The sequence below is a fragment of the Scomber japonicus genome, chromosome 12 (genome assembly GCF_027409825.1).
Source record: "Scomber japonicus isolate fScoJap1 chromosome 12, fScoJap1.pri, whole genome shotgun sequence".
NCBI classification, from domain to species: domain Eukaryota; kingdom Metazoa; phylum Chordata; class Actinopteri; order Scombriformes; family Scombridae; genus Scomber; species Scomber japonicus.
This window is the reverse complement of record NC_070589.1, coordinates 24,233,814-24,247,619: the sequence shown is the minus strand read 5'-3', so window position 1 is coordinate 24,247,619 and position 13,806 is coordinate 24,233,814. Positions and strand designations below refer to the sequence as shown.

Sequence of the window (13,806 nt, the reverse complement as noted above, 5' to 3'; positions counted from 1 at the left end):
ACAATGACAGGAGAAATCAATACCCCTCTGGCCGTGAGCTGAGAAATGGCCCGAGCAGTGTTTAACAAAGGTCTGCCGGTGGACGCTTTTGTTCCTGCATTTATTTTTTTTTAGCTTGGCTGGCCAGTGAAACCAATCAAACCTGTAACTGTTGTAACATCAGTGCAGTGGTGCATTCATTGAGCTGTAAAGGTTTACAGTGTTCACTGATTATGCCGCCTTATTGAAGTGAATGTGTGTGTTTTGTGTGTGTTTTTCAGGTGCCCACGTTCTGCTGCAGAGGAGAGAGCACCAGGATGAGGAGACTGTAGGCACCCGCCGTAGTATGGCCGCGTCCCGTTCCTCGCGCGTCACAAGGTCATCAGTGGGGCTCAATGGATTGGATGAGAAGTTTTGTGGTCGAACCCTCAGGAACCGCAGCATCGCCCAGCCAGAGGAGACCGCTGTGTCTCCGCTACCCAGGGCCCGCTCGCCCAAGAAGAAGCAGGACGCCAAGCAGGACTCGAAGCAGGACGCCAAGCAGGAGTCGAAGCAGGACGCCAAGCAAGAGTCGAAGCAGGACGCTAAACAGGACGCCAAGCAGGATTCAAAGCCGGACGACAAGCAGGAGTCGAAGCAAGACGCTAAACAGGACGCCAAGCAGGAGTCGAGGCAGGACGCCAAACAGGAGTCGAAGCAAGATGCTAAACAGGACGCCAAGCATGATACAAAGCAGGACACTCAGCAGGACGGCCAGCAGCAGGCCTCGCTGCAGGGAAAGCTAACTGACTCGAATGCTTCTCCGACTGAGGCAGAGCATTGGACCAGCTCCAGGAAGCGGGGCGTGGCCTGTTTGGAAAAAGACAATAGTCCTGAGAAGTCCGAGAACTGTGAAAGAGGGAAGGGGGCACAGGATGCCTCTCCTCAAATTAAAAGGGCCAAGCGATGCTCCCGCTCTGGAGAGTCTCAGGGACACGAGGAGGACCCCGAGCTCCTGAAATCTGAAAGTCCAGTCTCTGTCCCGGAGCCTAGCAAGGACAACAGTTGTGAAGAACTTTCCAGCCAAAATTCTGCTAACGCGGCTCCCGCCTCACCGGTCCTCAGTAAAGAGGAAGGTGAGCCGACGGGGGGCGAGGCAGAGGATGGTCATGTGGAGTGTGACGGGGCAGCTCAGCCCCCGAATGCCCACAAGGCCTCGAATGGACTCAGAGAGAATAAAGCAGAGGAAGCTAGCACACTTACTGAAGAGCCTAGTGCAAATCCCACCTCTGCCACCAACTGCCCGTCGCTGCTCAACGGTAGTCAGACGGGGGCTCCCTCTTCCCCTGACCCCGCCGTGCCTTGTAGAAACTCTGGCCTTGTGCAGATGGAGGTGACTGGCTCAGGGGAACCGTCAGCCTCACCTGCTCCGACATTAGAGGCTGCTCCAGAGGATCCTGTCCCCGAGTTGGTCATGGCCAAGGAGCAGGAGGTGGAGGAGGTGGAGGTTGATGTGGTGGGGGACCCCTTGTGTCTGGCCCACGAGGAGCAGGTGACGGAGATCGAGAGTGACACCAACGGCCGGCCGGTGACACCGGTGCAGGAAGCTGCTGCCTCCACCTCCTCCTCCACCACCACCAACAACAACAACACGAACAGTAGTCCAATCAACAACAGCAACTCAGGAGAAACTACACCCCCACTAGCACCAACCCCCTCCCCTACAGAGCCAGGGTGTAACCCCTCAATATCCAGCACGCCCCCTTCTTTCACAGAGCTCTATGAACACAGATACACCCTGCGGACTTCACCCAGGAGGGCTGCCACTGGTGGCAAAGCTTCCTCCTCAAAGCCCAGCTCTCCTCCTAGAGACAATGGTCCCTTGAGGGAGGAGGGGGAAGTGGTGACAGGGCTAGAGGAGGACTGTCCTATGATGGAGGAACCTGCTCCCTCAGACTCTTTGGGCCCCTCCAATGAGGAGCCAGCGTCTATGGATCCTGGAGACAGGGCAGGTGGTGAGGACGGTGGGCCTGTGGAAGGCAAGGAGGCCGAGAGCAGCAAGGAGCTGACACGCAGCCAGGCGGCTGAGGAGGAGGAGGAGGAGGAGGAGCCAGACGTGTATTACTTTGAGTCCGACCACCTGGCTCTTAAACACAACAAAGAGTATGTGGGAACTCCCCGGGGATTCAGATCTCTCCTCATCTTTTGTTAAAAGTTGCTCTCACACATGTCGTTCAATATATTCTGTGATCATTGCGTTACTTCTGGTCCGTGGTTTGGAATAAACCAGACACGCACTTGAGTTGATGAGGATTTGTCACCTAGAGATTTACCAGTATGTGGTGTGTGTGTGTATGAACATTGTAATAACCTCAAGAATCTTTCAGTTTGTTTCATTTGAGGTTAAGTCCATAAGTGAATCAGTTTTATTGTGGTCATAAACATCAGTGGTTCTCTGATGGTGCCCTCTCCTCATTGGCTGAATAAGTAGGTTGAGTAGTTGTAGTAGAGCCATTTTCTCCTTGAAACCTTAGATTCTTTAATTTGAATAACTATTAAGGTGTGAAGAGGTGAAACCTCTCAGTATTTCACAGGAAATATGCAGTAGAAGTTAAAGGACAAAAAACTCTATTTTCCTTCTTTCCTATCATCCTTAAATATCTCACTGCCCCTCAGCTTTATCTTGAGATCCTGCTAATGAATGAAAAATAACTTAATCCTGGTTATGACCTGCATTTTCTTATATAAGTAAGTATATAAGTTGTAGTCATAGCACCACAGAGCTACAGGAGTTTCTGTGTAATGTATGGGGGGGGGGGGGGGGGACCATTATGAATAATCGTTAGTAGCTTTTTTAGTCAGCAGACCCTCCCACCCCTTAATTCCAAGAACAGATGGTAGGAGACATTGAATTGGCATGTAAACTTATCTGTGGGGTTTTCATTATCTTAGTTATTTTCAGAGTCATTTGTCAGTTATTATGTGAATATATTGGTCAGCATCTCAGTAGAGCTCCTGTCTTCATCTGTACGTTTTTATGTGTTTTTCCAGCATTTAATTTCCACCTTCAACCCACTGCTGTGATTGTGTGAATTAGCTGCCAATTGTCAGATTTCCAAAGGGAGATTGGATGTTAAAAAACTTACAAAGCTGATTGTGTTTGCTAAGTAGGGGGGAGGTTCTTTTTTTAGAGGAAAATGATTTCTCAGTGTTGAACTGTGTTCTTAGTTTTGGTCTCAGTCGTCTTGCAGGAGGGGATGTTCATGTTGTTGGACAGGTCCCACGCTGCGCTCAGTCAGGCTCTGCTAACCGCACTGTGGCAGGTCAGCTGTTTCTCGATGTGTCTTCATAAGAAGGAGGGGGTGCGGCGGGACTTCAGGGGCTTAGAGACATCATCAGCTGAGGTCCCCCTTTTGTCTTTGTCACTAGTATTGGTGAATGTTTCAAATTTGGCTAATGGCTTTCAGAATAAGATTTCACCGCTCTCGTATTGCACTGTAATTCGATCAAGTTTCAGTGACATGCCAAGGTTCGGTTGTGCTGAGTCGGAGGAATCTTTGAAGGCTCAGATCAATGTGGCGAGGAGTCAGTTTTTGGGAAGCATGACTAAGCGTTTTAGAGATGTTTAATATGGAAAATTGACACTGACATAATTGATGTTTATATAGAATATCTTGTATATGCATCTTACAGCTTTATGGATTTTGAGACTGTCGCCTCTGCCCATATCTCTTTATGTTTTCAAGCCCCAATCCTTGATTATAAGGCACTGAGTTCACAACACTATTGTCCTGGACAGCTTTTCATTTGGCACCGGTTTTTGTAATGGTACACCCGGCTTGTCCCTGGACACCTGGAGCGAGTCCAAAGTGTCGAGAAGCAGAGCCAAGTCCTCCTCATCCCCCAAAACAGATTAATGCACAGATCATCTGTTCATCTGAGGAAGTCAACATGTTTGCTTGCTTTCTTTTTCAGAGATCTCACACTCCAATCAGCAGTACAGGATAATTATGCTGTAGTATGTTTTTTGGGCGTCACTGTTGCAGAGAAATATATGCAGCTTTTATTCTGTAACAAATGAAGGTATATGAGGTTAAGCACAGTCGACTAGTCTGAATGTTTTGCTTGTAGGATTTTCAAACCACCGGCAGCTAGTGTGAATAAATTGTGTCCTGTGTATTGATTTTCATTCATGTCCTGTTAGGAGAGATTGATCCACTCTGCTTCACTGAGCACCTGCATTAGGTTTATAGTCATGTAGGATGCTGTCACATTCCTGTGGATTCCTTCAACTCCGCTCACACTGCAAAGCCTCTGAGTCAGTACCACACTTAGTCATTGACAGCTCAGTTTGCAGCTCGCTTGTTGCCCCCAGAGGCTCTGAGTAAAAAGGTCAGACGTCTCCAGCTCGGAAGGCTCCTCAAGCACAGCAAAACCCAATTTTTTGACATGCAAAGGTTTTGATATTTGCTATGAAATCTCAGTAATGTGCACATCTATAAATCAGATCAGTGTTTTAATGTATTTTCCTCTTATCAACTTAATTTGTTCTCGATGGCCAGACTAGGAAAGGAACTTTAAATGTGCGAGGTATCTGCCAAAGTGGCTGTTGGACAAGACATAATTTCCAGTCAGTGTCAAGAATTACTAGAATCACACACTTTTTTATTATACTTCATTAAACATTATTTGCAGATTTGATAGAAACACAGGAGAATGCCTTGTATTTAGTTTCTCAGCACCATGGATGAATTATTCATGGTCTGGGGTCTAAAAGTTTGATGCACTGCAGCATTGCAAGCGTGAGGTTAAATAATGTAAGCGGTCCCTTCCTTCCACTCATGTCTAACTTTGCTCCCCTCAGTTATCAGAGGTTGCTGCAGACCATCGGAGTCCTGGAGGCCCAGCGCACACAGGCCGTCCTGGACTTGGAGACTCTGGGGTGTCACCAGAGAGAGGCGCTCTCCGATCCCATCAACTTTGTGGAGCAGCTGCAGAAAAGGGTAAAACAAAAAAAAGTCTTTGATAGACTGACATGCTCAAAGCCCAACAGTGCACGGCAGAAAAATGTATTTCATGGAAGTTTTAATCCCTTCATTGAATGAGTTGCTTGAAACCGTGCGAATACAATGTGCAGGTTTTAAAGTTAACTGTGCATCAAGTCCTCTCTGAGACATGCTGCTTTAGATCTGACTTTTTGTTTTTGCCTGAGGGTTACTTTACTGGTTTAGATGTTGCTTTAATAAATATTTGGAAGCCTGTAAAATTCAATTGGCAGACTTCTATTCCTTTTCCACTGTATGACACTGCAACTCTTTGCCCTGCACCTGCACACGTCTACGGTTGGATGTGCACAATATCCACCGTTTCTACTTGCAAATAAATGCAATCAGGTAACTGTGGCCACTAAATAAAATTAGAATATCTGTTGAAGAAGCCTGAATCAAGCACCCATATAAAATTGGTATTACTTATGGGCATATCCTATTTTATATACATGGAGAATTAAATTATGCATGCAAAACTGAAATTGTTGTGAAATGATGTGGTGAAACATTTGTCTCAGCTCAGTATTAAAAGCACATAACTATCAATCCCATGTCTTGAATTGGAATCACTAAAAAGCCCCCTCTTTGTGAAAGGTTAAGAAGGACAAAGCTGTAAAAAAAATCTTCACAATTTTTGCTCGATTAAATTATTCAAGACTGGACTTAAAAGCAGGGTTATGGAAGCACAGATTACAAAGTGATCACATCATTAAGTATCAGCATTACAAAAGTAGACCATGTCCCCAAAATGTAAAAGCATGTCTGACTCTGTCTGTTGGTTTCTCATCTAATGTCTCTTCTATGGCCTTGTTGAAGTTAAATGAATAGTTCATAAATTCACTTGCAGATTAAGAAAAGATTGATCGCTTATTCTGCTTGTTCTCAGGTGAATCTGGGCTTGCCGTGCCCTCAGCGAGTCGTCCAGGTCCCTGACATTGCGTGGGAGCAGTACACCTCAGGCCTCGGTGATTTTGAGAGAGAGTTCTGCGACAAAAAACGCAAAACCAGGCGGCTTAAGCTGATTTTTGACCAAGGCATGTATAAATTCAAAGATTTAGAGGAATTATGTTTTATCTTGTAGAACATAGAAAAGACTCTTCAGCCATTTTACAGTCTTTAAAAATACAAATTCTGCTCATCTCCCTCCTTCAGGTTTACCACTTCGACCAAAAAGTCCTGTGGAGCCCAAGAAGGAAGGCGAATCCTCCACCATGTACTCTTCTCTGCCCACTAGTGACGGCCCAGAGAACGGCAGGCAAACGCAGGTACGCCTCAGCTTCCTCTCTAAAATAATCTGTACAGCACACACAAGCCGGTGCTGTCATCACAGCTGTGATCGTCTCCCAGGATATCATTAGTTCAGATGCAGCTACATCCTCTCCTAACTGTAGCGGGTGAGTCACCGCTTTCCTGCAGGTTGCCCTACAAATCATCAGGTTATTACCATTTTCCTCAGCCTGCCCTCCTCCAGTCCTCCTCACCTCCCCCATTCTCACTTCTTGACATAGTTAAGAATGCAGCACATATGAGAGCTAAAGACCGTATCTATGGAAACATGAGGAGCTGCCTCTCTCACACCTCTGATTATGTCTCATTCTGCCAGTTATATGTACGTGTCTGTGCATTTAACACCGAGCCAACAACTCCTTGATTATTTATGTTGCTCTCTGTTTATATTGTACAAGCCCATTTGCATTTTCTGACTAAACTGAGTCAAAGAGTCGCTTACTTCCTGCGTCTTCCCAGTGACACATCTTTAGTCACATTTGACAGCCGGGCTTTCTCTGTCAAATTGAAGGATTCAGTGTGCCAACCAGTTAATCTGTACAGATCTCTACAAAATGATGGAGCGCCTGTTATTTTTTGCCATGTCAGTCTTTTTAACATGCCTGTCACTGGTGTTTTCTTGACAGATGATCAGGGGGAGGATTTGTCACCCAAATAAGCCTGACACATTTAACCAGCTGTGGACTGTGGAGGAACAGGTCAGTAAGATGTTGCACTTGAAATCAGCCAGATGAATAACCATGAATGTGCAGGAACACTGATAACACTTTCACTATGGAGTAAGCTATTGATTGATTGGTCTAAAATATGGTGGATAACAGTGAAAAGCTGCATTACAATTTGCCAGATTCCAAGCTGACATGTTTGATTTGCCTGCTTTGTCTGATGAGCAGTCCAAAACCCCAAAAATATTCAATTTACCATCCTAGACTAAGAAATCTTACAAACAGTCACATCTGAGGAGCTGGAACAAGTGCATTTTCTGCATTTTTGCTGAAAAAATGACTTAAATTTATTTATATATTTATTAACCTTTTTATTTTACCTCAAAAGACCAATGAGGAGGAATCCTCATTTATAATGGTGTCAAGAAACATTAACAGCAACACAACAACAATATTAGGTAAAAGAAAAGAAAAGAAAGAAAGAAATGATTGATTATGAAAATACCAATTGACAAATCAAGTAATAAACTAAATGTTTCAGGTCTAATCGGTATAGATACATTTAAATAGTTTCAAGTTTAGTGTAAATGTATTCAGTAGACATACTAGATACTCAGATTCATTTTACATATATTTTTGCATGCATTAAAATGTATAACCAATGTGTTACCAACCTGCTCCAAAGGCTTTTTTTGTGTGGTGGATATTAGGTTTGTCATAAAAGCGTAGTCGATACATTAAACACTAATGTACCAATGTTTAGTTTGATCAGTTATGCAGTAAAGAAATCTACATTTGTCCTTGAAAAGTTGAAAGAGGTTTTTTTTTCTATAGAAAAAACTGGAGCAGCTTCTTGTGAAGTTCCCTCCAGAGGAAGTGGAGACCAGACGATGGCAGAAGATTGCTGATGAGCTGGGCAATCGAACAGCCAAACAGGTGACAAAGAAAAAATCAGAGCTAACTAGAAAACCTTATTTTTGTGTGATGCATATATCAATAAAAGTTTAAAAAATCACAACGGGAAATTGCAGCTGACAACTGACTCGGCTAACGTTGACTGTTTCCTGCCAAACAACATATTTTTTAGTTGTCTGTGAACCAGTTGAACAACTGTCGTGTGTTTGATGAATCTAACTGTCTTCACTATGGAAACAGACTGTAAAATCGGCGAGTGTACACACTGACTCACTAAACCCACTGCAAGAACCTGGATGATACATATGTGTGACCTCACTTACTTAAAGTGGCTGTTCCTCAATTTGTAGAAATCATTAACAGAGACATTTTCCTGTTAAACTATTCCAGGTTGCCAGTAGGGTTCAGAAGTACTTCATCAAACTGACAAAAGCTGGTATCCCTGTGCCTGGAAGAACACCCAACCTCTGCATGTACACTAAAAAGGTAACTCTCATCTTGTTTACTAAAGCCTGTAATTACACTGAATTACTAATTTGAACGTAGTTACAGTTCTCATTGCATTGATTTTTATGAGGAAAAATCAATTCAACCTTCATGAAATGCTCTTGTAACCATACCTGTTTGTTCCTCAGGCATCCAGTAAGAGGCAGCATCACCTTAACAAGCACCTGTACCGGCCGTCCACTTTCCTGACCTCCTATGAGCCTCCGGTCTTCATGGACGAAGACGACGAACGGTCCACGTATTACGGCAGCATGCAGGACCCTTCTGCTGACGATTCGGTCAGTTCTCAGTTCTCTCTTTGTGTATTTCTCTGTTTCTCTCTGTGGAGTAATTACTGAAAGCCACAGTGCATTTTAAAAAAATAATTTTCACTTATTTTTGCACAATTAAGCTCCCATTTATCTGGCCTGGGAGATTATTACTGATCTTCTCCCCTCTTTTACTTTTCCGTGTCACTGATCATCAACCAGACTGTGGCACTTTGCAGCTGAATTAAGCTAATCACAAACTTGCATCTCTTCCTTCTCTCTCACCGATCACATTTTTAAATTCTCTTCCTCTTCCTGTAATCAGTGACCAGTAAGATGTAAATTGGTGAAAGCTGGATTTTTGGTGCATTTGGAACATTTTTTGTATTTTTTTTTTATACCCGACTGGTTCATTTGAATATGTTTCAGACATGGCGAAACAACTGCGTCTGTGCTCCCTGCTTTATCACTTACATCTCCTTTCCTGTGACAGGCTGTATCTCTCTCTCTCTCTCTCTCTCTCTCCCTCTCCCTCTCCCTCTTTCTCTTTCTTAACTCCACTTTAACACCTTTGGATGAAATGAAGCTTTTGCTCCTTGATCATGTGTGTCTGCCTTTTTTTCCCCCCACTCCAATCAGGGCAGTGTGTACCGTTGAGAGCAGTTAAATCAGAGCAGACGCTCGCTGTTATCCAGGCACTGACATTTTCTTTCTCTCTCTCTTTGATGACAGTAACCTTTAAGTAAAACCGGGTTGCCGTGCCCTGCTGAGAACACAGGCTCCCAGCTCCACCAGCACGTTAACAAAACCTCTGACACCGCCGGTATAAAGTAAAGTCATAACGGTGTTGCCAGCGTGGGCCACAATAATTCAGCACTTCATCACGTTGTCCTTTTACTTTGGTCGCGTTTGCTGGATAGAATTCAATTCCGCTGAGGCCAAATGCAGCTAAGCAAGATTCTCACAAAGCCATTTTCCAGTCAAAACCCCAGAAGTCTGATTTATTTTTCTGAAAATTAAGACGCACCTTTATGCTTCTTTTTCACCTCTGCATTGAGTTAACAGAGTCTGTTTCTTTTTTGAAGGACACAGAGGTTTGTACTTGTAGCCGAAAGACAATCTGCCAACAACAACACTGCTGTCCAAACAGAAGAAAACCGAGAATGATGTTTATTGATAATTTTCTCTTCTTCATCTAAAATTAACCTGATCAATAATGAATGCAAATTTGTCTGTAGATGAATATTCCTGCCAGATTGGATCCTTGGAGACGTGTCGAGATATTGTCTCTGCAGGTGTCCTGATGCCTATCACTCATCTCCTCTTTGTCTTTGTCTTTTTCTGTGTGTGTGTGTGTGTGTGTGTGTGTGTGTGTGTGTGTGTGTGTGTTTGCCTTCCTGCACACTCAGGATGACGAGGGTATACCTGTAGAGTTTAGAAATTTGCCAGAGTACAAAGAGCTTTTGGAGCTGAAGCGGCTGAAAAAACAGAAGCTCCAGGAGATCCAGGAGGATAAGGTCGGGGTGCGGCATTTAGGATACAAGGTGAAGCTTCTGCGTTGGCTTATAGCCTCATTCATCTGCTTGTAGGATATTAAAACTACATTATGAGGAGAGTGATAGATTGTACACTGATCACCAAGTACAAACTCTGACCTAGTTGCATGCTATGTATTGATTTTAACAACAAAGATTTTAAATTGACAAAGTAAAAGTAAAGAACATCATGCTCAACCAAAAATCAAAAGGGGGGGCTGGGGTCAAAGTTCAAATCACAAAAAAGTTTTTTCATACCAAATCTGTTTATATTTTTCCTTTTATTTAGTTTCCTTCATCTAATTTGATCACAGGGGAAAATGCACAAACATTTCAGCTCTGGCTCTTTCAGTGTATTTTCTCCTGTGTTTAAGCTTGACGAAGTAATAACTGATGTTTGTGTTTCTTTCATGTTCTTTAAGATTTTAAATTAGAACCAACATATTACTGAAGTTGTTCCTTGATTTGAGATTTGTAATATCAGCATAGTAAACAGTGTAGCATTTCATTTTTGTTTTTTAGTGTTGATAAACAGTGTGGAGTGTGTTAATCCATTCAGGAACAACGACGTTTATCAGTGTTTTTAATAGTTGTTGGATGTTGATTTTGCATTAGTGTATTCTGAGGTTTATTTTGTGCTTCCATGTTTTGTACACAGTGTGACGTCTGCGGCATGGAGCCTATCCAGGGAGTGCGGTGGCACTGTCAGGATTGTCCGCAGGACAGCTCCGTTGATTTCTGCTCCAACTGTTCCGACTGGTGAGACACTCCACCTCTGTCATGAGAGCTAAAACACTACATACAGCTGCTTAGGGACAACCAAACTGATCATTATATATATATTATTGTATATGAATTTATTAATTTGTAAACCATTTCAAGTTTTTCTGTAGCGTTTATTCTGTGGTAGCTGCCCTTTATTATCTATGGGCACTGTGGTAAATGAAAGGCATGACTGTGGTATGGTAATATGGATCAAGGTGTTAATGGACATTTTATTTAATGTGTTTCATTGACTTGATTAACCAAAAACTTACATTCCTTTCTGAATAATTTGCGCATAAACAGTTTTTTAACATCTTTTCCAGGGAAGATATAAAATATCCTAACAAAATGTATCAATATTATGATATAGTTTTGGGCTTTTTTTTGGTTTACTTTAAGTGTATTTACGTTTTAGCCTTTGTTCAGTTTATGTGTCAATGAGCTGTTAAAAGGTTTGGCTTTTTAAAAAGAAAGAAAAAATATAGACATTTATCTATCAGTACTCAAACTGACTTCAGTGTCAAGAGTCACAGCTCTGCTCCGTTCTGAGATTTATGATCAATCCTTAACTAAAGAATCATCACGCTGCCAAAACTTTTTTTTTGGCATCACTCAGTGACGGCTTCTTTTTTTTGTTTTCTACCAGCTTGTTCAAGACAGAGACCCACAAGCCTAACCACCACCTGGAACCAGTGTACCAGCCAGAAACCTTCCTGGACAGGGACTACTGCCTGCCACAGACCGCAGGCTACAACTACCTGGACCCGAACTACTTCCCAGCCAATAGATGACAGGGTCCCAGGCGCCCCTAGCTCCAGGCTCTCTCCACATATCCCACAGGCCACTCTGTGCATGGCTCCATCCTCCAAGTCCAAGATAACCGCTTAACCCGCCGCCAGGCAGGAAGGCCAGCAGGCAGGCAGACAGCCGGGGGCCTCAGAGCAGACCACAGTGCTGCTGGTGGAGGGGGGCTGTTGGTAAACTGGCCTCCCTGACTTGAGCAAAAAGGGCGGCCATGTTGGTTCCTCAGAACAAGGTGGCCCCCGCTCCACCTCAGCCAGGTTAATCAACGGATCTGTGATTTGAAACGATACACTATTTTTAAAAACAAAGAAAAACAAAGAAACAAACAAACCAGAAGGCACACCGACATTCCCGAGCTCTGTGACTCCAGGAGGGCTGTCCCTGTTCCCCTCTTACCCCCCCATCAACCTCCAGTTACCTCCCTGTGCTGCTTTGAAACTGGAGAACTGATGATCAGTCTGGTGAAGCGCCACCTAATGGAGATAATGTGGTTGACCAGTGTGTCATAGTGGACTGTGAAGTCATCAACTGAGATACACATAGGTGGTTTGTATGTGTGTATGTGGTCTCTCCGTGTTATGCAAGAGTGAAAAAATGTTCTAGCTAGGTATCTGTAGATTGAGTATTTATGAGCCGTACGTCCTCAGCGGGAGCTGGGGCTGCTGCGAGAGAAGATAGGCGGTGTGGAACTTGATGCTGAGGCCGGTGTGTTTTTTTTTTTTTTGTTGTTTTTTTTTCCTCCCTCCGGTTGCAGACTGTAGGAAGTTCTGCTGATCCAGATGACGTTTTTCAGACAGACCTGTATGTGTTCAACGGATTGTGCGCCATGTTTCAGCATGGAGCCATCCCCACCACTGTCACATAACGCTGCTCTCAACCCCTCACCTTTCAAACACACACACATACACACAGACACACACACACACACACACAGAGACGCACACTTTCATGTTTTTTTCCTTTCCCTTTTTGCTCTCTCCACTAAAACATGTCTAACAAGCACTACAGCATGGAGAGCAAATGTTTTTGAAGGCAGGCGAATGAGAACGAATGGAAAAATACACAATATTGTGTTTTTGAGTTGTTTTTTTTCTCCTCCCCCCAATGTGTGCCGTTATTGATCATGTTGAGTGTACAAGTATATGGTGAAAAGTAGCCAGCGCTAGTTGCTGTGTGCCATTTTTAAAAAAACAAAAAAAGAAATAGTTTTTTTTTTTGGGGGGGGGTGTGATTCCTCCTCTGAACTCGGCCACAACTTCTCCCCTCCTGCGTGGCACCATCGACCCACATTGTCCTACATTACTGATCAGTCATCATGCCTCTAGATCTTCTTTAATTTTGCAGTCCACTTTAAAGGTCCATTTAAAAGATTGTATTTTTATTAATCTATTTAAAAAGTGAATTGAGGTAGTGGTTGGTGCCTCCACAGTGGAACAACCCACACAATTTTATACACATAGATTTTGTTGTGCTTGAGTAGACACCATTTTGTATGGTTTTTGTCTCCTTCCCTCACCCCCTTTTCCCTGCTTCAATATCTGTGTATAACAGTCTGTTCTTATGTAAAAAAAAAAGATAATGTAAAAAAAAAAATGCTAGAGGAGAACCGTGGAAATAAAAATATGTGCAAATAGTGTTTCTATACCTGTGATTCCTGTATTATTATTATTATTAGTTTTATTATTGTTAATATACCTCATGGTCACTCCAAGCTCAATGTGGAACAGCAGTAAAACGATGAGATCAGCTGTGCAACTGTAGTATAAATTCTTTTTTTTTTATTCCAGTGTGAGGATTTTATGTTTTATATAATTTTAAGATGAATATGTTCAGGTTTTAAATTAGAGGTCTAACAAAACGAGACACTCGAAACTCACCTTGGACTTTATGAAACTCGCCTTCAGTCAGTTTATAGCTCAAATAATTAGGTAGTTAATCAAAGAAATACATTGATCAATAATGATTGGTAACTGCAGCACTGAATCAGTTGTACATGTGTCAGTACTGAATCCTTTTCATTTAGAATAACTGACGTTGAATTGACTTGTATGGAAGGACCACAGGTGTCATGTAA

The 13,806-nt window shown here is 43.1% G+C and overlaps 1 protein-coding gene across 1 annotated transcript; it reads left to right on the top strand.

The window, feature by feature from the left end:
* The first annotated feature begins 264 nt into the window (after positions 1-264).
* On the top strand, positions 265-13,311 carry zzz3 (zinc finger, ZZ-type containing 3). The gene is made up of 11 exons (XM_053329919.1): positions 265-2,121; positions 4,823-4,961; positions 5,893-6,040; positions 6,159-6,271; positions 6,920-6,991; positions 7,793-7,894; positions 8,264-8,359; positions 8,509-8,658; positions 10,038-10,172; positions 10,822-10,922; positions 11,575-13,311. Exons 1-11 carry the CDS (start codon positions 326-328, stop codon positions 11,717-11,719), a joined length of 2,997 nt encoding a protein of 998 aa, XP_053185894.1. The 5' UTR covers positions 265-325; the 3' UTR covers positions 11,720-13,311.
* The last annotated feature ends 495 nt before the right edge of the window (positions 13,312-13,806 follow it).